The sequence below is a fragment of the Micropterus salmoides genome, unplaced genomic scaffold, assembly GCF_014851395.1.
Source record: "Micropterus salmoides isolate LMB-PRFRI ecotype aquatic unplaced genomic scaffold, ASM1485139v1 Ms_hic_scaffold_9, whole genome shotgun sequence".
Classification (NCBI taxonomy): domain Eukaryota; kingdom Metazoa; phylum Chordata; class Actinopteri; order Centrarchiformes; family Centrarchidae; genus Micropterus; species Micropterus salmoides.
Window position 1 is genome coordinate 34,873,472 of NW_024044681.1, and position 23,134 is coordinate 34,896,605.

At 38.6% G+C, this 23,134-nt stretch overlaps 1 protein-coding gene across 1 annotated transcript in view; it reads left to right on the forward strand.

Annotated features, from left to right (window-relative positions):
• Positions 1–266: 266 nt before the first annotated feature.
• The window catches only part of opcml (opioid binding protein/cell adhesion molecule-like), a 346,479-nt gene continuing 323,611 nt past the window's right edge, over positions 267–23,134 (forward strand). Inside the window, exon 1 of the mRNA XM_038708261.1 lies at positions 267–568. Within this exon, the coding sequence (XP_038564189.1) occupies positions 508–568 (61 nt within the window). The 5' untranslated portion in view covers positions 267–507. The remainder of the gene's footprint in view (positions 569–23,134) is intronic.

The following is a 23,134-nucleotide window of genomic DNA, read 5'->3' on the forward strand; positions in this document are numbered from 1 at the left end:
TGCTATTTACTAAGCCTTTAGTCAATATCAATCCTCCATCATCTGTTGAATCCTGTGCTAGTTATGTCAAAAGGGGAAGAGAAAGGTAAGCAGGGTTGAGGATTCAAAGCCACAAAAAAAAAAAAAATCCCAACAGAGCTAGACTGTTCACGGGTGATCGACAGAAGCTTCAACCAATGCCAGCTGAGCAGAGACTGCCCTCCCCCTCCTCTTCCCCCAATCTTGCAGAGTGCTGGTCCCTCTGTGTGCTGTAGTACGTGGAAGAGAGGGAGATCGAATACTGCGCGAGGAGCCAGCTTCTGTGTGTGTGTGCCGCCAACTACTACTTGCACTGGATTTAAAGCATATTCAGTACAGCCTGCAAGTGGGGATGAAAAGCTATCCAAACTGACATTCAGGAAGAAGGCAGAGAAAGAGAAAAAGTGGGCAGCTCTCTGAAGCCTTGTTGTGGGAAGATAAAAAAAAAAAAAGAGCGTCTATAAAACAAACGTGCAGATCAGATTCAACATGTATAATTCGGTATGTTTCATCATCCTGTCATGGGTGTTTGCTGTACTTGTGTTCCCAGGTAAGACTTCTTCTATTCCCCTGTCTATGTTCTTTGTATGTCTATGTTTACATCCTTCTGTCTTCTTTTATTTGGCTCCCCAGCTCATGTTAACACAGAGTGGTGCACTGTTGAGACATAGCCTTATACTCTCTCTCTTATGCTTTCTGTCTTCAAATCATCAGTGCACTGTGAGGCTTGTTGGGACATCCAAAGATGAAAAGTTGATTTTAAGTTCATGGAGAAGCTTTCCGTATTGGCTCAGTCCTGTCAAGAATTCTCCTACAAGGAATAAGAAAAGGTTCCCTCCACCTCACTCACTTGTCAACTTGTCAGTCTTTTGGAAGATTACATTAAGCCTTAATGTCAAAGATTTCCTGCAGGGATGACTAAATGTCAAAAGATTTCCTGCAGGGATGACTAAATCACTCTTTTTACTTTTGAGAGAATTAAAATTCAAAAACAGCTATAGCATCTTCTGTTTTTCAAGCTCAGGGCTGTCAATAAAATGTGTTAGACATCTATGTAAAAAAATTGCTATTGACTGCCATTTGAAAGAAATACTGATCAGTTAATCCTTACAATATATGCTGATGTCAATAAAATTGAAGGATTATGTTCATGATGAAGTAGTGTGTGTAAGCAAGATGTGCTGATCAGTGGAGCGCAGAAGTGATTTTTGGAAAGGAGCTTGTATTGGATATGTCTATATATATAATGCCAGCATTGCCCTTTAACCTTTAGTTTCAGACATTACTGACAGGTAAACCTGGACTTGGTCACAATGAGCGAAAACAGCTTCCGGGTGGTGTCACAGGGGAGCCCAGTATCCTGAAATTATGTGATGTCTGAAAATGCCCAAACCACCTGAAGTCAAAGACATATTTTGTTAGGAATTTTGTTGAGGAAATTATGTGAAGGAAATGTTTTTATGCATTGGTGTATGCATTTATCTTTTATTCTACAAACTCAGGTTTCAAGACTGAGGGAGCTTTCTTTAATCTTATTCCTTAAAAGCACGTGTTTTGAAGTGGTATGTTGTGTTTGAAGTGAAATTTTCAGATAATTATCATCATATAATGTAGTTTGTATTGAAAAAACATAAAGGTTGGCCACACATATGATCTCATTTTCGGAGTTTCTACAATTACAAAACTGCTTTGCACAGGTTTGGAGGAATTCCACATTGGTTACAACACATCCATGGCAGTTGTTGTATCACACATAAATGACTGAGCAGTCTCAGGCTGGATGGAGTATGACAGATTGCCTCTAGTCCCTGATAGTTGTTGCTAACGAATTTGACGTTGTTGCATTATAGTTAAATCAGACGAAGATCAATGGCTTTCTTCACCTTGTCTATCAATCTACCATAAGTGCCATGTCTCCATCAGACAGCTGTGGCATTACTGAGCCTGTGGAGTGCACTCACCACCCTGTGAGGGCGGTGTATGTAGGAGGTGTACTCCAGTCAAATTGGAGGTCTTACACATGCAGATGCACTGTGATTGGCTTGTTATTGGGACACAAAGTCACGTTTTCCCCCTAACAAAGCTTTCCTTATCACTCCTTTAGACAAGTAATTAGTAACACTAATCTTGCTTTTGCATTGTGGCCAATAATAATTGTATGAGCCATGCTCTCTTTGGCTTTATTGTTAGTTGCCTTTGTTGTGACCTTGTTGTTGATATTATTAATGGCCGACAACAAACACACGTCACACATGCTTATTGCTATTTCAGCTTAATTGAACATAACACTAAATGTAAATGTATTGTTTGTTGGCTTTAATTCAAACAGAAGTAGTATGAAACACAATATGAAGAAAAACAAAAAAGATGCAAATATAGTGATCTGGAGCCGCTCAGCTGTGAATGAAATGTCTTGATATTGCATGTTTTGATATCAACTCTCTCATTTGTTTTAGTTTAATGCTTTGCCCAAGGTGGAGCTCCTGCAGTTTGTGCGTACCTCAGATTGCATGTGTACTCAGCATGTTCCTAATGTATGTTCAATTTACCAATTGTACTGCAAATACATTTGTTACGCCAATGAGGTGTGGTGATACCTATATGATAACACAAACAAAATGTTTTATCCAAGATGTATTATGTAAGATTTTATGTTTTTTGTCATTTAGTGCCCTTACCGTTTCAGTGTAATTCACCCCTGTCGTAAATAAGGACAGCTGTACACACGCATTTGTTATGATTACATTACTTAAGATCAAAAACTACCAAGTCAACAACTTTTCTAACTTAGCTTCTTCTGATAGCTAGCTGGATGACGAGTTTATGCTCACAGTTTCCTGCCCAGGATTCCAATGTGCAATACCAGGAGCTCCAGGCCCGAAGTGGTTATAACAGAGATGCCATTCACCCTGTTAATAGTCAGTTACTGCATGTTACTTTAAAGGGACAGATTTGACATTCTGAGAAATAAGCTCATTCCAAGAATGACACATAGAATCTGATCTGATGCCCCTATCAGCAGAACAACAAAATGTGGCTGTGCCTTCTAAAGCCATTGAACTTATCATTGCTATTCATTTATTTTTCACAAACAGTTGCTCTGTTTTCTCCTGCTCTTTAAATAATTATTCATAATAATTGTCAGTTTTTATCTTACTTTTGTGAACAGTTAGTTAGTTTAGTTCCACAATGAGGTGGAGAGGGAGACACTTTTGGTAAACTGCATCTCCGTCAATAACAACAATATGGCGTCGACGGAGCCATTGTTTAGAACAGACGTCAGTTGTTGTAAACAATGTGTTGGCAAAGGAGAGACCTGAAACCCTAAAGAGTTGAGGAGAAAGTACTGCAGATATAGGGCAGGAATGAAATGCTGGCCTAAGAAAAGGAGATACAAGCCGTACCTGCCTTCCATCAGGATGGGAAACGTGAGATCGCTGGCTACCAAGATGGATGAGCTAGCAGCTGTGGCGAGGAGTCAGAGAGAGTATCATCAGAGCAGTTTGTTTTGACTAACAGAGACATGGCTACACGTGCCTGTAGACGGTTTGTGGTTGACATCAGACACTGTCGTTGAGAGAAATGTCAAACTACTCCTTTAAACGTTGCTGGATTTTAGCAGCCCATGTATACTTCGACCACAGTGACCATTTCATTTTAGTCACAATGTTACCATGTACCCTTGTACTGTTTTCGGATAGTTCGTTTTAAACATGTGTAATATAGGAAATTTAGTAGTATAGTGTAACACATATATCAAGTCTTATCCTCCATTTTTCTTTCCCTCCCTTACTCATACAGAGAAGGCTTTTGCTGAGTGTGCATGTTCTTTTTCAGTGCTGCCCTTCTTCACATTCATACACATCCTGTACACACCTTAACACCTGCAAGCAGTGACCCAGTGCCACTACAGTTTATCTCAAATCTACTGACTGAGCAGCTGTCTCTTACCTGCCTTGCTCAAGGGCACCTTGTTGGTAGCTGTTGATAGAAGAGAGTGTTAGGAGAGACAGCCACTTTGAAGTTCTGGTCATGAGGTTGTTTACAATGTGTGTGTGTGTGTGTGTGTGTGTGTTGGTGAGGTACAGAGAAAGAGCTGACTTTGACATAAAACAGTGCAACCGTTTTCCTACGAACACAGGGCAGGGTGTGCATTTGCTGAATGACAAGCCTTGCTGAAACATACACGCGGCTTTGTTTATCTTTTATTTATTGAAATTAATTGGACTGTCACTCTGACTGTACATTGAGCCTGTAAAACCTTTGCCTTCATTTTCAATGTCTGCAAAGAACAGAGGAAAATGACCCTGGGTTCAGACAGGTTGAGGAAGTTCCACAATGCTCATTTGCATCAGAAAATTGGGCCGTCAAAGAATATATGTGAAAAAATGCCAAGTTTAGATGTTCAAATGGATTGCTTATTTTGGCATGTACAAGAAGGAATCTACTACTCTATCTATCTGAAGTTAAAACTTGTTAAGTGAGCCTGTCTAAATAAATGTACTCTTAGACCTCTATGCCATTAGCCTGGGCAAAGTGTAATTATAAGGATGCTTAATGATCGCTGAGCATTAGCTTGCTGATGTCAGTCCAATTTCTTAGAATTGCTAAGTGTGTATGTGTGTATTTTGACACCCTTTGATACAAAATACCTCGAAAGAACCACACATTTCCAAAGAGTGGCACATGAAGCAGCTTTATCAGCTCATTTTTATTTAATTTAGTACCATTAAGGAGCACAATTGCTTTTTTCATCAAAGCAGCTTTAATAGTGAAGCCTAAAGGCCTTTAGATTTTGACGTGTGGTAGCTGTGAAAAATCTAACTAAATGGTTATGGGAAGTACGTGATAGAATTAAAGGCCAAATATGCGCATGCACACGTACACAGATTACATTTAGGCACTTTCACGGTATCTGGTAGTTTTAAATGACATTTTGAGAGCATCTGAAGGTAATTAGAGATCAGAATAATAATAATTAGCTATGACTTATTTTACAGAAGCATCACTTTGCGGTTACGAAGTACTGTTCCTACTAACAATGTAATACAGAGATGATGACTTACAGTAATATGTCCTTGACAACTGCAACTTGTGTATTGGTAGATTTGTGGCTTTAGGTCACTGTAATGAAGGTTATCAGTTACACAATTAAATTAATTAAAAGTATGCTGTAAATCATTTCAAGCTGGTTCACCTTAAATGTGTAAGTCCCCCTGCTGTCTTACAAATGTGAGTTAACTGAACTTAGCTGAATAATTACTTCAAAGTTGTCTTAAAAAATTTTAAACTAACTGAATGAACTTAACTTGAGACAAGTTAAATTTAAGATGTCCACCAACAACTTAATTTAGTTAATTTAGTGTAAGTGTAAGATTAAGAGTAAGGCTTGTACTCAGCACTACTGAGAGAATACTATGTGGTTAGAATTATTTTCATTTCATTCAAAAGAAACAGCCATAACCTAATTTAACATGCATTAAAAACAGCAGGTATCTGTCTTTTTTCCTCAAGCTACATAAATAATGGTCTCTGGTGAGTTTTAACTTTCAAACAATGCATGCAGGGAAGTCTGCTAAGTTTCTTTAGAATCTTAATTTGATGAATTAAGTTCTCAGCTGGACTGAAAATTAAAACATTTAGGTAGAATTAACTTGAAATTAATAAACCATTCTGTATATGTATGTGAAGTTAATGAGAAAAGATAAGTTGACTCCACTAAATTCCTGTATTATATTTTTTACAGTGAAACACAGTCAGAAGTTGGGTGGGGTGTGCGGATTGGTCTCACTTAGGAGACCACTATTTGAGTCCCATGTGAAACCAAAAGGCAACACTGATTTGTGTTAAACATAAGTCAACATTGATATATTTAAACTTAAGTTACACATTGCACTGAACTTACTGAACTTAACTTACATTAAATACAAGTTAATTACATTAAATTCTTAAGTTTTGTTACTTAAAGGTTCAGTGTGTAAGTTTTAGTGACATCTAGTGGTGAGGGTTGCGAATTGCAACCAGCAGCTGACGGTGCATTCACCTGCTCCTCGGATGGTCCCTTCTGTATACTTCTTATGTCCCATGTACACTTTACAGTCTTTTTTCAATTAAGATTTAAGGAGGAAAAAAGATTCTGATTATTCCAACACCACATGAATGCACCATCAGTCACCACTCACACCTACCTTTCCAAGGTGGCTCTGTCGGCTCTTGAGCTAAATAATGTGTGCTTCTCTATTTGTCAAAGGATTTGTCTTTCTCTTCTTTTCTTACTTCTAATAAACCAGTCTACTACTACCAATGTTACTTGTTCTTTTTCTGCTTGTTTTTTGTACATATTCAACGTAGTGATCTGTAGAGTAGTTTGTCCGTTAGGGCTACTGTAGAAACATGGTGGCGAAACATGGCAGCGCATGTATGTGCGGGTATGTAGATAGAAATGGCTCATTAACAAACAGTTAATTTTATAGGGTCTTGAAAACATGTGTCAATAGATCCTATGTAACGGCAGTTATACACAACATTAAACAATGAGTCTACAATTTATATAAAACAGAACCAAATAATTACAAAAAACAATAATAATAATGTAGTGAACTACCAAATAAGTCATGTTTACAGATTTTCTGTTTTGCAAAAGCATTTTTCGAAACTTTTTTCTTGTTCTTGAGATCATTGATCTCCGATGTCACCTGCTGTCTAACGTCACCCTAGAAAAGAAGAAAAGGCTGTATCTGCAATATATAAAACTCGTTAGATCAAATGACTTGCTTGACTTCAGGTTACATGCATGAATTAGTCACAGTCAAGTTAATACTTGTGTTGCCAAAGAAAATCTGTAATGTGTTCATTAGATATTAAGTCCAGCAGGATGAATGTGCTTATGTTGTTCAACATGATGTGTTACATTAGTGTGGGCAGCACTTTGTGTCTGTAAGCAACTGTAGTTAAAGAAGTTTTTGGAAGTTGCTTTTGACTTGCCAGAGGGGAGTCAAATCTGTATTAAAACAGACAGTAGTAATATATTTGTGTGTTTATACTCTTCATTAGGGATTTATAATAACAGGAAAAGACTTACACAAGTCCTTCACCAGTATCCTTCTAACAATCTGCTGCTAGGGGCAAACTCTTCCACACTCTAATTCCTCCTCAATACACGATGCTTCACCTGAGGCTGCACATTTATCAAACTGATAGTGGCACAAGATAAAGTTGTGGACAAAACTCCTTCAACTTTTCTGAACTGTGTGTGACTCATAAGGTTTAGCCTCCTCAGCTTCAGCTGATTGAGCCATTTATCATAATGACAATACAGCCAACTATAGACAGCATCACTGCTCGGTTCTGCCCATTGATCCCAAAGACTCGAAATGATGGATTGCAATTATCAGTGAGTCAAATTGGTTGTGAAAGTGAAGATTCAGTTTATTAGTTGTTGATGATCAGTGTATGCATCCGCTTTTACTTAATATTTATACCATCAAATGTCACTTAGCCTAAACTGTGATTGTAAATCATCCTTACCATTGTGCATTGAGGAACCCAGGGAGCCCTGTTTGAAAACAGTTAAAAGCACAGCGAAGTTAAAGTTATTTTTGCTGTGTTGTTTTCACTGAAATGTATGATATGTCAAATTTTATGGCCTCATATTACTCAAAGTTGACACAACTTATGTCTGTAAAAGAGATGGAAAGTATGACAATTTATCACCTTGACACCCTTCCTGCGGATCACATCACTCATGAAGCTCTATGACACGTTTGTGTTTTGTCAGTATAAGTGAGGCAAGGCTCTTCAAACTCCACAATATATAAAACGTACTTAGCAGTTTTAGCTGTTAACCCAATGAAAGCCAAAGCTGAAGTATTTCTTATCAGTGTTGTTCTTGAGATGCAGTGAAGCGTTTGCAACTGTCACCATCAAACATACGTAGATAATTCCATTTAAAGAAAGTATGCACCTATATATTTTACCCTATAAACTCATAGGAGATATGGATTCAAAACTTAAATCCCAATCTATTTGTAGTTTATGTTCCCAGCCTTCAGGGAAAGGGTCCCAGAAATACAAATCAAAAGAGAGCTTCTTAAAATGTTACTCCAAAACCAGTAACCAAATCAGATAACACATAATCTACTTGGGATTTGGGACATTGGGGTATTGTCTCGAAAGCTTTACAATGGAACAATCATTGACAGTGAGTCACTACTTACACCCAGCCACGGCATTGTAACAATAGTGAACACAGGCTAACATTCATTGGAAGGGCTACATTTGTGAGAATACTGTCTCTTTCTATCAGTGAACCATCCCCAGCGAGCATTCACTGAACATTGGTGGCTCAATGAGAGCATCACAGTCTTTGAATGGATGCAAGTAATAGATTATCACTGAATAGGCACTGGATGGCAAGCAAGAACAAACATTCAAGTGTCATGAGGTTGCAGGGCTGTAATATGAGAAAAGGTTGCTAAACCAGAATTCAATTGGTTTAAAAGGTATTGGTACTGCAGTGTGGCAGTGTTGCTGTTGCATACAAATGTGCTCAGTTTCATCTGGGGCTGTTTTGATTCAGAACAAACCTTCATTGATTCATTTATCCATTATTTACTGAATCAAAATGGGTCATAGCACGGGGAAATCTGTGTGCCAATGGCTCATTTCTCCTGCATCCATGGATTTGTTGAATGGTAATAGTCATTTGTTTATTTGGCGTTAAACATGGTAATTGTTTATACAGTTACATATAACATTAATAATATGTTTCAGGTCAGAGCGAAAGTTTACATTATTCTAATGGTGATGTGGATAATACCTGCATGCTTACTGTGATACTACGACCAGGCCAGTCAGGGATTTCAATCATTTTTTTAGTTTAGAGTATGTTATCGAACACACTCAGTGGGTTTCTTTTTCAATCAAAACCATTGATGGTGAAGCAGGTCATAAGAACAAGCTTGAAGTCTCTTCCTTGATATTGATTTCTGTTACATGCTCCTTCTTGTAAAATAGATTCATCACTGTAATAAACAACTTGAAAGTGTTTGGCCGTTGGCTAGTTCTAATGGCTTGCTATGATGGAGTGTTTGTGTTCACTGATCCAGTCTGTTGGGCAGCAGTGTGAAGACAGCCACAGGAACATGTGAGTCAGTGTATTAAAGTAAAGCTGATGATGTCTCTGTAGGTGCACTAATCAATATGTATGAAGAATGAGTCAAATCACTGGTCATTTATAGTGACAAACTCTACAGAGCTCATTAGCTTTTTTCAGCTAATTGTTTTTCATTTCAATCTCATCAGGAGTGTTTCCTACTGCATCAGGCAGCTGTTCAGTGATAAAAGCTAAACATACACTGTGCACTACCTGTCCAGCACCAAACAGCAGACTGACATCGTTAGCAACCAGCTAGGGAACATAGTGCAGCTTGTTTAATACAAAAAAACGCATTCGCTACACGCCGTAGCCTACATGCACCACCTCAAAAATTTAACTATAGGTTGTGTCTACAGCAGCTACAGGAATAACACAAGAACTGATTGATCAGATTTGGCTGCTTATGTTTTTCCTACAAAGATTGTTGACTATGAAGACAGCATTACAGTAAGAAAGTCGAATTGTAAGCCCATTGATCTTCTCCTTCGTCTTCTCCATTCTTAAGTACACACATCTAGCAAAGACATTCAAGGAGCAAACCTTCTGCTCGACATGATCGATAGCACATGACATCTTGGGTCTGAAATTAGCACCCGTCACCCCGTGAAATCATTCGACCATCCAACACTTTGGTGGACAGGGAAAAGGTAGGTAGATTTATTTTGTCACAGTATAACAAGTTATAGAGTGCAATTGAGTTTGTAACTCCCATCTGCTATGTAGCAGATGTAATTTGGCCTTCTTAGGCTTCCTCAAGTCGTTTCTGAGCTCAGAAACGCACATCTTGTGGAGATTTGAACTGAGAAAAGGAGTCATTCATTGGAGGTTGAACTGTGGGTTTTGTATTGAGCACTGACTGTGTAATGATTCAGTACACTCTGACAGACATATGATATCATCAGTCAGACAAACTAGCTGCTTTCTGCTGCTTCTACAGCTGCTGCTGGCTATGCATGTCACACCCCATCTCCACCTCAGAATCCACCTGCAAGCTCTGTTTCTTTGTGGTTCCCCATGGGGAAGTTGCATTCATCTCTCCCTGCTTTGGTTTTAAAATATTCTTCACAGGGAGAGATACAAAATAGCTTTGACGTGAAATTTAAATATATTTACATGTATTCTCAGTAATACTGTATATCTAGTTTTATACATAAATAGACTAAAGGGTGGTTACACATCATTGATAGAAGAGTGTGCTGTACTGGCATACTACATATCCTAAAGCTAAAACTTAATACATTTGTTCAGTATTCTAAAACTAAAGTGCTTCATCAATAGATAAAATGTACAAATGAAAAATTTATATATGAAATGTATATATATATATATGTATTCTGGAGGTCAGAATAAAATAAATAAAAAATATAACATTAGATATAAAAAAAATTGATTTTGCCCAATATTATTTATTATTTATTATCACAACCTCATGTTTAGCGTTTATTACCAAATGTTTCGATGCTAAAACACTAAACTAATCTGGTGAACATGCTAAACTTTATCTGCTAAATAAGTTAATATTATTGCTATGGCCATGTTAGCACACGGATGTTAGCATTGCCTCAAAGCATTGCTGTGCCAAAGTACAGCCTTACAGTACTACCATCAGGGCTGTGGACCTCCATTTTCCATTGCAGACAGTACCCAGATCATCATAGTAACACCACAAACAACTGCCACAACGTAATTTTCAATGCGATACACACACCAGCGACCCAAAAAACTGCTGTCTGTTGATTAAAGTTAAAAAGTTTAAACATTACTCATAATGTAAAGACAGATAAGCGGTATGAAAACCTCACAGCTGTGTTTTCTTCTGCCATTGTTGCTGCAGCGGTTGTGTGATGGTGGGAGCAGAGGGCTCTGTGAGCGGGCGGCTGGCCGGCCTCGGGAGCTCCTCCCGCAGTTTGGCACAGGCTTCCCCCGCAGCCACTTGCTGAGCTCCTCAACTCCGAAAACTTTCAAGCACATTTTTGTTCTGCCATCACTTCTCGTAAAACTGTCAATATTATATATATATATATATATATAATATCTATACACAGTTGATTTCTCATCTCAAAACTTCTCAGAAGTGGATTTAGTGATGAAATTCCATACGAAAACTGTAAAATCTAAAACTTTCTGTTGCTGGCCTCTGTCTGGTGCACGCAATGATGATGCAGTGAATAGTTAATATTCTCTCTGACCAATCAGTAGTCTTGCGTGTTTTCACGTCACATTTTAGTATCGCCTGAGCTCGCTTGGAACCTCAAAAACCAAAAAAAGGCAAGTAGAGTCGAGGCGAGACGAGCTGGTACCATGAAGTGGAAAAGGGGCTTAAGTCTTTATACCACCAAGGAGGTGATGTTTTAGTGCCATTTGTTTCTCTTTATCTGTCAGCTGGATACAGATACGTATCACGTAAATAATTTATGACTTTCTTTAACAATGTGAGATAGGTCCATTGTGAGCTGAGATGATCAGGGTTCAGTGAGGCACAACCATATTTTGACATAGTTTCAAAATATATCCATTCATATATACTGAATATTGCTTGTACATTTGCATATCATAGAAGACTGCATTATGGTCCTGAAGGACGTCTGCAATGTCCGAGTTTTCATTTAAAATGCTGCCTACTAGAGTCTGGCTTTGTCCCAGATCCTCCAGAGATCATGGTGCATGAAGGTCACAAAGTAATTTTCTTGCATATGTTTTATGAACAGAAAGGCACTCAATACATAGTGGCAAATCATAAATGCATCTGTATGTGGTCATACCTGCTTGTAAAGAGCTACACCTCTAGAGTTGTAGAACAAAAAGTCAGTCCCCTGCCATACACACTGCCTCACACTCATCAGACAGGTCCAAAGCCTAGTGCTGTATCTAGGCCAGCGAGTGTTAGACTTACCTACCCAGTGCTACATGCTGCATTTCGTAAAAAGAATTATGCACCCTTCAAAAAGAATTCACTTTTGTTAACTGCCAGGAGTGTGTTTCTGAGTCATGCGAGGTCATTTCACGGTACAGCAAGTACAAAAAGACTACCAAGTTCCTAGATGTTGATTTTGACCCTGGAACAAAGCAATGATTTATGCTTTCAGTGATATTTTTAATATAATAACCATATAATTTTTAATATTTTATAATATTATTTCATCTGTTGCCTGCAAATATTGCATTCATTTGTACAGCTCAGCTCTGTGCAAGTGCTCTGTGTGTTTGCAAAAGGCTGTGGCCTTTAAAAGCACTTCCCTTCAGGTATATAACCCTATTGTGTGAGTGACTTGTAGCATTAAATATTTAACTTTTTCTAAATTTAATATTCCTTTGTTTATAACAGCAAAGAATCTGACAACATAATTACATTTAATCTAAAATTCCCATATAGGGTTTTTCCATGGGCCCAGGACGGTCCACTTTAGCCAGGTCGGGTTGTGATAAAATGCATTCCCACTACAGCCTCAGAGCAGGGGATAGATGTGCCAAGCTGCTCCTTGGTAGCAGCCCTCCCTTAGCTGTGACTTCAGCGGCTAAACTCGGGTGTCTGTGCTGAAGACAAGAGAGAAAGCTGTTTTTAGAAAGTGTCTCTGTGATCTGCTCTCAGTAGGCCTACTGTTGTTGCATCTACTTTTGGAGTTATAGTTAGAGTTATAGTTTCATCGCCATATTCCTGACTGTACTCACATATTATTTTACTTATTTTACTGTTTACTGATGGCATTCAGGCATATTGGAGCTGTGTTAGTTACTGCTTATTTAAACACAACATTTCCTGCTGTTGCTGCTTTACATTTAAAGCTTTTCACTGGTTAACAGGTAGTATGCTTTTTATTGGGAAGAAGTTCATGTTGTTTGTCACCAATTAAGCTTGATTAACGGAGCTACTCTTCAATAAAAACACATATAATTTACCAAATATTGATAAATGGACATATTCTGTGCTATCTGGTAAACAGATATTTTTTTAATATAGCTAACGGGCTAGTAATGTGGTGCAGTGGAATACCATCTACAACATAACATTTGAAAAAGACAATTAAATAAGAGTGGACGACTTCTCTTAATAATTATGATTAAAGGTCTGGGATGAAACACTCATTCAAACCATGTTGTGTCTGTACATTTTTCTGCAAAATAAATGTAACAAGCAGACACACTGTGGTGATATAATAAAGCAACACAGCAGAAGTGATGCATGCATTTACTTGTGTGAGTGTGAGAATCCAAAAGGTCAAGAACATCAACCTTTACTGGGTTCAACAGAACTGAAAGAAAACATCTTTGCTTCAGGATGTTACCACATTAAAGAAAAATGGAAATAGAAATATGAAAAATAAGTTACGTGCAGAGGAGCTGGAGCAGATGTCAGCTGGAGTTCAGTTACACACTGGCAGTGTCACACAAACTTTTACAGTAAAAGATGAAAAGCTTGAGGCACTGCCTTTACCTGATATCATTTAAATAACTGTATTGGTATTGTTACTGTATTGTTACAACGCTGTCACTATGGCCTCTACAACCATAAGCGGACAAACAGAACCATGTCATGAGGCAGCAAACCAGACCTTTTTACAGAGCTACTGTGCCCGACAGGAGTCATCGTGATATTCAGGTGCACAGAGGCAGGAAGTAGAGGTAGAGGTGTAAACAGGCTGAAAAAAGTCAGTGAGAAACGTGCAAAGAAGTCAGCCAGAGCATGCTTGTTGAGAACCAACAAGTTTTAGTCCAAGATGGTTAACAGGAGAGACTAGACCTTGTTCTTTGAGAGAGAGGATGGAGGTTAGACAGAATGGAAAGGTGTCATCTAGTGGAATGACACCTTTCCATGTTATAGCAGAATCTCCAAACAAGAGTAATAAGCCTGATTTACTAAAGATTTCTGTGAGTAAAAAGGTGTGCAAACTTGCTATCACCAGCAAATTAACACGGAAGCTGATCTACTAACGGTGTGCACGCAGAATGACGTCTTTCAAAAGTGCAAGATAGCACCTGTTGTTCATTTACTACTTTTGCCTTAATGAATATGCAATTTGGGGCATTTCAATTTTATAGTGCAAAGTAATGGGAGGGTAACATGCAAATACATTTATTTACTACAAGCAATGTGATCTAACAAGCAACAACGCAATTTCATGTGAGTGCAACAGCAACTGTATTTAAAATGTTTGAAAGGAAGGTGCAAACAGCCAAGTGTTGTGCTGAGATGGCTGCTGTTATTGTTGTGAGGAGGAGACACAGCCGTAATGAAAGAACACGAAGAGACATTTACAATATTAGATAATATTATTCTATATCCAGTGTATTGAAATACAGTTATTTAATTTTATTTATTTGATGAACTATATGAATTGAATTGTTTGTTTTGTTTTGTTTTTTGTATTTTCCTTTAGCTTTGGCAATACTGCTATATTAACATTTATGCCAATAAAGCAAATTTCGTTTCGACCTGACTTCTTTTCTCTGTGAGATGGCAGACTTTAGAAAGTTGCGTGGCGCTGCGGAGAGCCCCCAGCTGCAGTGCTGGATCATGCACAAAATTCATTCAGCCAGAGGGAACGATCACCAACTGTTCACAGCGCGCCAGTCGTAATAGCGACACAACCCATTGTAGGTATCGGATTGTTCTTTCTACCTGGATGAAGCACCATCTACTGGCATTTCCTCCATCTGGGTCATTCCAGCATACTGTATCTGTTTCTGCTGGAGTTTCCCAAAGCGGGTTTTTCAGATGTGCTGTCCCAAGTACTTAGTGCAGTCTCAGGATGGGCAGGTACATACAATTTCCACATACTCGGGATGCACTGAATGAAACAAACCAAGGTTTTTACGCAGTGGCTGTTTTCCCTCCCGACTCTCCATGGCGGAAACCAATATTTTAGAATGCACAGACAATTTATTACTCTTTATTCAGGATGTTAGTAAATTGGGCCCTTAAAGTGTTCTCAATGGTCCCAATTAAAGCAAAGATTAAACCTCTGGTTTGCAGATTTATTGAGTTTATCTGCCGTTTTGGAAATTCTCCTCCTAAGAAAAACATCAGTAAATGCCCAGAACATATGTTTATGTTCAAGTGACAAAGCCATCTAGCATCATGTCATTGTGCCAGTAGGGGCATTAGATTAGAAAACGCTTGTTTGTAACAGCACGGTGCAACTCTGAAAGCAAACCTTATGCAGACCAGATTATCAACATAATAATAGAGCACAACTGAAAAGATATAACTTTTGCTTATTATTCACAGCTCTGACAAATGTTCAATGTGACCTATAGGGAGAACGTAACCCTGGCATACCCAGATGATAAATGAATAACTTATATCAGTGATATGATAATGATAATAAGAAAAGGGTTATTAATTAACATGTCTAGCAAGTATAACAAATGTTGATACTGAATTTATCAGAAAAATGTTCAAAATGTCCCGCCATAATACCCGATGTTAAAATACACTTGTAGTAACTACATTTTCATTATTAAATATAAAACCTTTTTAGATAAATTACAAAGGTACAAAAATGGGTGATTTTCTATCACAAATATTAACAATTTTCTTTGACAATGAGTGTTCTGAAAAAAACAAAAAAACAGAAGATAATAACCTGTAAAATATCAGCTGTTAGTCCAGGGAATCTAAATGACTGATGAGGTGGTGGTAATGCTCGTTGAGTGGTTCATGTTGGGCTTCACACAAATCACACCTTAGCAAGCCTTAGAAAACCTTTTCAGGCACTCAAGGCACATGGTCGATGTTATGGAAAGATCATGGTCTGGTTTAATCCAGAACATTTTGCAGTGTCTTTCCCTAACCTTTACTTAAGTGCTTTTGTTGCTTGAAACTAACCACAGACAGGACTGGGGATGTAAATAACATTCTCTGGTGTCAAAGTCCTGCACTTTGTACACCCACCATTCAGCCCAACCACTTCCATACAACTCAGGTGTAGATTAATGTAGTGCTTCATTCACTCAACAGCCTCTAAACATAATCCAGCCATTGAATACATTTGTCACCAGAAGGTAATTAGGAAAACATTTTACTAATAAATAAACATCATTTCTAGCAGGAGGTCGTATAATGATGTGTTTTATAAGCCTTATTAGCCAGTTCCACCAGGAGAGACTTCATTAAAAGTGAACCATAATTATTGACACATGCTCAGATTAGACATGAAGAGTCTTTAGTGGTTAGACCCCATTGTGACAACATCATATTGTTAGGGGATAGTAAAGCTGTGTGTGGTATGGGAGAACCGCTCAGACCTGGTTGCTGGTAGTGATGAAACTGATGGTGAATGGGGTGGAGGAGGGTTTCGACAATTCACACTGACAACAACAGAGAGGAGAACAGATTTAAAGTTTGACGGTAACAATGTGATTTGCTGATTGGTTTACTGAATAGTAATTAAGAGTAAGTAAGATTGATTACAAAGGGGCAGAAGAGTTCGAGAGAGAAATGTCAATCAATGAGTACCACTGTCTTCCCGATAGTGTAATATGCTGTCAATAGGACGTGATGGAGGTATTTACCTGAAGAGGAAGAAGAAGAAGAAGGAAAAACACCACATAAAACATCAGACTTATTCCTGTAGAAGTCATAAAGAAGCCTTTCACTCTGTGCAGAACCACCAACATTCTGTATAGTATAACTCATTTGTATCCTATAATGCAGTAATAGTTTTTTGAAAATATGGGGCTAATACAGATTCCAACAGAATTGTCAGAAATGCTGGAAACCAAAAGTCTGGAGGTAAAAACCCAGAAGGCCACCTGGCTGACAAATCCAATCCCTGAGGGAGGAGAGGAAAAAATACATCAGCAGGAACACTTCTGTCATCAGAAAAGAAGGTAAAAAATTTTTACAGGTCCAGAGAAGCCAGGGTAATTCTCCTGAATGAGCCGAGTGTGCGAAGCAAAGCCTGGATATCGCTCCCGACAAGAAAAGGTTCAAGCACTCACTTGGCATCTGAGTGCAGGAAAACTGGCTGGAGTCCTCAAATCTACCCGCTGGAAATAAGAGGCTTTGTGAGTACCTTGAATTAGTGGCAGGCTTGGAGTGGAAGATGCAAAGAAAGCTGCAAAGGAAGTGGGAAAGCTAAAGTTAGGAACTTTTGCAAGTATGATGGAGAAAAATGACCTTTGAGGCTTTGTTAAGTTTTCCACTTGTTAAGATTGCCAGAAGTGTTGACTTATGTGTTGGTATGTGTAGTAACGCATGCATCTGTGGGTGTTTGTGTGTTGGATGCATGGCGTGTGGCTGTATTTGTAGTCTGAGAGCAGGACACTGCTTTCTGTTTGATCGTAGATCAGAGGCGCTGCATGGCCATCAGAGTTCTGTCTGCCATTATTTATTGATGAAACAACAATTTCACACAAACACCTCCCCCCTTTACATCACCAAGACAGCTCAGATCTTTTACTAACAGACAAGCCCTGAGCTGAATGTGAAGCCTGCTTGTTTCTCATGCTTCACAATAACAAGGTCTTTGAAGGGCAGCAATTGCTGAACACTGGACACAACCTGCCATGAGGCAATGAGTCTCTTCAGCGGTCACAGGGAGGACAGCAGTTAGCTCTGATTGAAATTAAAACTGTTAATAAGATGGATTTAACCAGAGAAACCATAATTTGCTGCATATAAACTCTCCATAATTCACAAGTATTCACCCATATTTTTTTATACTGTACCACTACTGCGAAAATACTAAAGCATCTGATACAAAGGACCTTCTGTTCTCATCTTAGCCCCAACAGCTGGGCCTGCTTTCTCTTTCAGCTGTCACATCTCATTTGGTGTTATGTTGCCTTTAGCAATGCAGGCACCAGCCCCTCAACACTATGTCACTGCTGTTGGTGCAGCTCGGACTTCCGCTAGGCAATGATGAGGTCATATTCGTTAAAGAGGAACATCTTCCACAGGACAAAGTCAGAAAGGATGACCCAGTGGATTGGAAAGCTTTGGGGCAAGTGTTACTGGCCTCGGCGCACATACTAGGGAGGTCAAAATGTAGCAACTGCAGCAGGGCAATATTTCCATAAATGGATGTTTAACAATCTATACAGTATATTTTCCCATCTTTTCTAAGCTTTAACACAAATTGTTTCCATGAATTCATACATACTTGAAGGTGGGGCCAGAACAGTGTTTTATACAGAAATTGTAATATATTACTAGTTACTTATTACTCCTTAAAAAAGTAGTAATATTACTTTACTTATTACTGGGTGATAAAAGTGACTAGTTACGTTACTCGTTATGTTACTGGGTTTAACTTTGGTTTGTGCAGCAATGTTCATGAGAGAGAGAGAGGGAGCGAGCAAGCCAGAGGAGATGCTGCATATGTGCTCCTCAATCAAATACGATTTTAAATACGCCTAGTAAAAAAGATTGAAAATCAATATGTGGCAGTCAGCATTGATAATTATCCCTTAGGCCTACATTGATTTATTTGTCGGTCACCACAAATAAATCAATGTATGGGAAACACTTTCACTACCTCCCCCCTTCACCACCAAACAAAGCAGTCTATTCATAACAGCAGCAAGGAGTGCGTTTTTTTACAAAACATAGCCTAATGTTTCTTAACTAAATAAATAAATTAAATAAAGCAAGCAGCCAAAATCCCGACTTTTGAACTACTGTTTTTCTGCACGTGTTTATAGGGGCAGTATTCAGTATTTTTTAAAAACGTTAAGTTAACGCCACACTCTCCCGGCGAGTCCAAGCATCAACGACAGTTGCTGCCGGAGTTTCTTTCTGTAAGTTTCATATTGCTGTGCTGCTTCATCAAATGCTTCAGTAAATTAGATATAGATCAGATGTAGAAATGTTCGTGGTTCAAAGCTTTTTGCTGGTCACATAGAGTTCACACTAGACGACAATGTTTTTTGCATCTTAGACTGTGACACAATAATGGCAGTAGCTACTTACAGCTGTGGAAAGAACGCCTCTCTCCCTCGTTCTCCTTTCTTCCTTTAGTTTTTGGCTCTCAGCGGACATGAACAACATATGATACGGTGCCACTCAGCTGTTGCACAGTCGTGCATTCACGTCAAGGATAGTGCGTACAGTAATGCCGCGTTACTTGGATTAGTAACTGTAATAATATTACTGTTTTAGAAAATTAATTAGTTACACTACTTGTTTGTGGAAAAAGTAATAATATTACACAGCAGCTTGTAATTACCTAGGTTTGATTTGAAGACAGCAAAAATATGAATGCATTGTTGTGTGTGTCAAAATAAAATGATGGAAAGTAACATTAATACACAGAAATAAACAAATATAAGACATATTGAGTTTGGATTTTTGTTTGGATTAGTGAAATGAGGGACTTGGGAAAAAGCTTAAATTAAATATTTAATTTGTCCAGATGGTTACAAGAGTGTTTGAGTGCTGTTATTAAAATAACCTTCTGGGTTTTTGCAAGATCATCAAGAATCAGTCTTTTAGGGAAAACAAAAGGTTGCTTAGTTCTATAACTTAAATATAATTAATAATATTATATGCGAGGCTAGACCAGAACAGCTAATACAAGATTCTATTAACTTTAGCTGAATCACAATTTCATGCCATCAGCCAGCTGTAAAGCAGCAAAAGGAAATCTATTTGGATAAAAATGTCCCAAATTTGACTTTAACGGTTTACAGGTGCAGCACTTCATCATAGTCACTTAAATCAATAGTGATGAGGGAACAATCTCATGGAGCACTCTGAAACTTGCTTGTGATGATATGCATGTTTTATTGGTTTTGTGAATAGTTAGATCGGATCTGATGTCATCTGAATCTGTGAAACCACTGCCACCCACTCACATTTTTCTCAGATTAACAGATGCATGGTACCACATTCACTCCACCTCTACCGGTCCTGTATATTTACATTGAAGTTATTGAACTAAGCATAAATTGCCTTTTAAATTATGTCGAGCAGGACAAGCTTTCCAGGTAACATCTTTATTGTGTGTTGTATTGATGTATAAGTGTTTTTTTTATTGATTTACTTTAATGATTAGAGAGGCTGTCAGAGTCAGTCATTTTAAATGTTTTCCATGTGCAAAATAATGTCACAATAAATATTGTGGGACATTTAAGCAGCAAAACTAAGTTAGGGGGTATGAGATTCAGTGTCAGTGGGTGTCATTGGCAGCAGATTACTAGATGGTGGTGTAGACGTGCACCATCATTGTCTTTGGCATGTTGAATGTCTTCAGCTACAGCAGGAAGTACATCCTCTGCTGGACATTCTTGGTGAAGGAGCTGATGTTCAGCTCTCACTAGGGCTGCGTTCGAAAAGTCTTTTTTTGAGGTTTTGAGGAACTAATGAAGTGAACTGGAAGGATTTCAGTGGCAGCCATGATAAGAGCTGTTCGAATTCTCTAAAAGCTAAGGAAAGGTGCCTCGATGCTTCCTTTCATATCTCCTATAGCATAGGTTACACCTGACCATCCTTAACGAAAGGAAAGGAGAGAATGCCGTCCCACAATTCCTTGAGGCGGCAACATTTAAAGCGGCACACGTTTTCAAACTCAAATGATAAAATCCATCAACCACATTTAGCAGGATCCTGCAATACAGACGCACATTATGATACTTTAATAAGATTCACAATTACCTTCTTTCTTTTGGTTTGTTTTCTTTTGGCTTTTTTGTAATCTGATACTGTTTCAACACCATTTTATGTTTCGGGTTGTTGAAATAAGCCATAAAGTGTTTTCTACAATAAAAAATAAATAAATCACCAACCATGACGGATAAAGGAGGTCGATCACCATGTAAGTTACCATTGGCTATTAAGCCTTTTCTCTCTTATGCCATGATTTGCTAATATGCATATATCTTAAACTGTCAACAATAACTGAGACCCATGGAGCTGTTACTGGTCTTGTAACGTGATCGAAGTGAGGATAATGTTGCAGCGTGTAGCCTCACGTTATGTACTGCAGCCTTCAGCAAATTAATATTACTTCAGTCACAGATGCTGACACCCTCGCCTTCATAAAGGCAAAGATCAAGCTGGATGACCTCTACAGTAGGCGTTTCCCACACACTGATTTATTTGTGGCGGCCTGCCACATTATCAATGCTGATTTTCGATAGATTTTGTTACTATTTAAAATGTGTAAAATCGTATTTGATCACAGAGCTCCGCGCAGCGCATATATTCTATCAGCATCTCCTCTCGCCCTGTCACGCTCGCTCTCTCTCTCTCTCTCTCTCGTCATTCTGTGGGAAACACTGTATTTACATACAATTGGGATTCCTTGATAAATACGCCTATGGGTGGGCAGGAGGGTGAGTGTGAGCGAGCATTCTCAATGTGACAACCCTGTCCTTTATTTAGTGACTGGTAGGCTACCTTATCTGCCTTTTTGCTATCTTGGTTATTAAGTAATATATTCCACAGTGTCAAAGATGCGCTTTTTGTAGTCCATCTTCTGAACATTGTAGTTTCATCACGGCAGGTCACGGCAGTAAAATCCGCCGTCGCATAATTACGTCGCTTAGAAAAGAGCAGTCGAATTCTCTGAGCCCCACCATCCTCATTTCCTAAGTCCTTACGGATTCTCCTTCTCCTTGACCTCATGACGTTTTCCATCGAGGTCAAGGAAAGGTAGTTAGGAAAGGAGATTTATTTGACTTTTCGGATTTAGCCTAGAAGTCCTGGGTGATGATGCCTAGGAAGCTGACGGACTCTACTGGGTCGACTGTGGTGTCACACAGTATGATGGGGAGAGGTGGGGCTGGGCTCTTTTTGAAATCCATCACCATCTTTATTGTCTTAAGAGAATTGAGGTCCAAGCTGTTTTATTATAAACCCATTGCGTAAAAGACTGTAGGTGACCTCTGACCCCAATTCTGAAAAGGACCAACACTTTTTAACAGCGGCCCCCCGAGGGAGCAAGAATAAATGTGGCAACCAACCCATGTGACTCCAAACTATTTCATTGTATGCACCTAGACCGTGAGTGTGACCTTTTGGATGTGTAGAAGAACGTGCAGCATAATGAACATTATTGATGCACCAATTGCAATTTTCCAATTTCCGAAAAAGTCCGATCTGCAAATTTTAATTTTGGTCAATTTCAGATTTTCTATCTTTTTAAGAACTATAATTTAAAGCATCCATAAACTTTTTCATACCTTTAATGTGCATATTGATCCATGCGTGATAGGATCTGGGGGGCATATGGGTGGGGAACAGGGTGTGTCCCGCATGAATAAATGAGGAATGAAGGGAACCCATTATCAAGGTGTAACCAGATTTATAACAGTGACAAACCTCAGACAATTCCAAATCTCTTGTGATGTAAAATATAAATTTCTAAGTGAAAATGCCAACAAAAGAATCCGGCAACACTAATGTGACCGTCACATGTGGAAAGAATATTCTGCCAGGGTGTGAATGTTTGTTTCGCTTTGTCACGCTGTCTGCAAGCGTCGGTAATGACTCACTAAGATGAGAACACGTTGTTAATGGCCATATAAAACAGACTGTCAGTAAAATAGGTTTTTCAGAAAGTGTGTATCAACACAGCCATGAGAGGTCCTGAGCATAAAGTTATAAAAACAAAAAAATATTAGGCCGATGGGTCCATTAGTAGGCTATGCCAAATTAGCAGCAGACAGATACACACAAACACAGACACAACGCATGAATTAATAGCACAACTGAGAAGTTGTAACTTTTACTTTTTACTCTGGCAAACGTTACATGTTGCTTATACTGAGAATGTAACCCTGGCATACCTGGATGATAAATGAATAATTTATATCAGTGATATGATAATGAGATATCTGAAGATATTCCATTAACATAAATACAGCCTTTTAATCCTGTTGAATTTCTTGCCTGCCAGTGGTGGCAATCATACCTCTAAAATGAAATGTGTGTATGAATGGATTATCTTTCACTGTGTATTATACATATTATATGCTTGGCAGCGAATGGTCTTCACAGGCCACACATCTTATCTG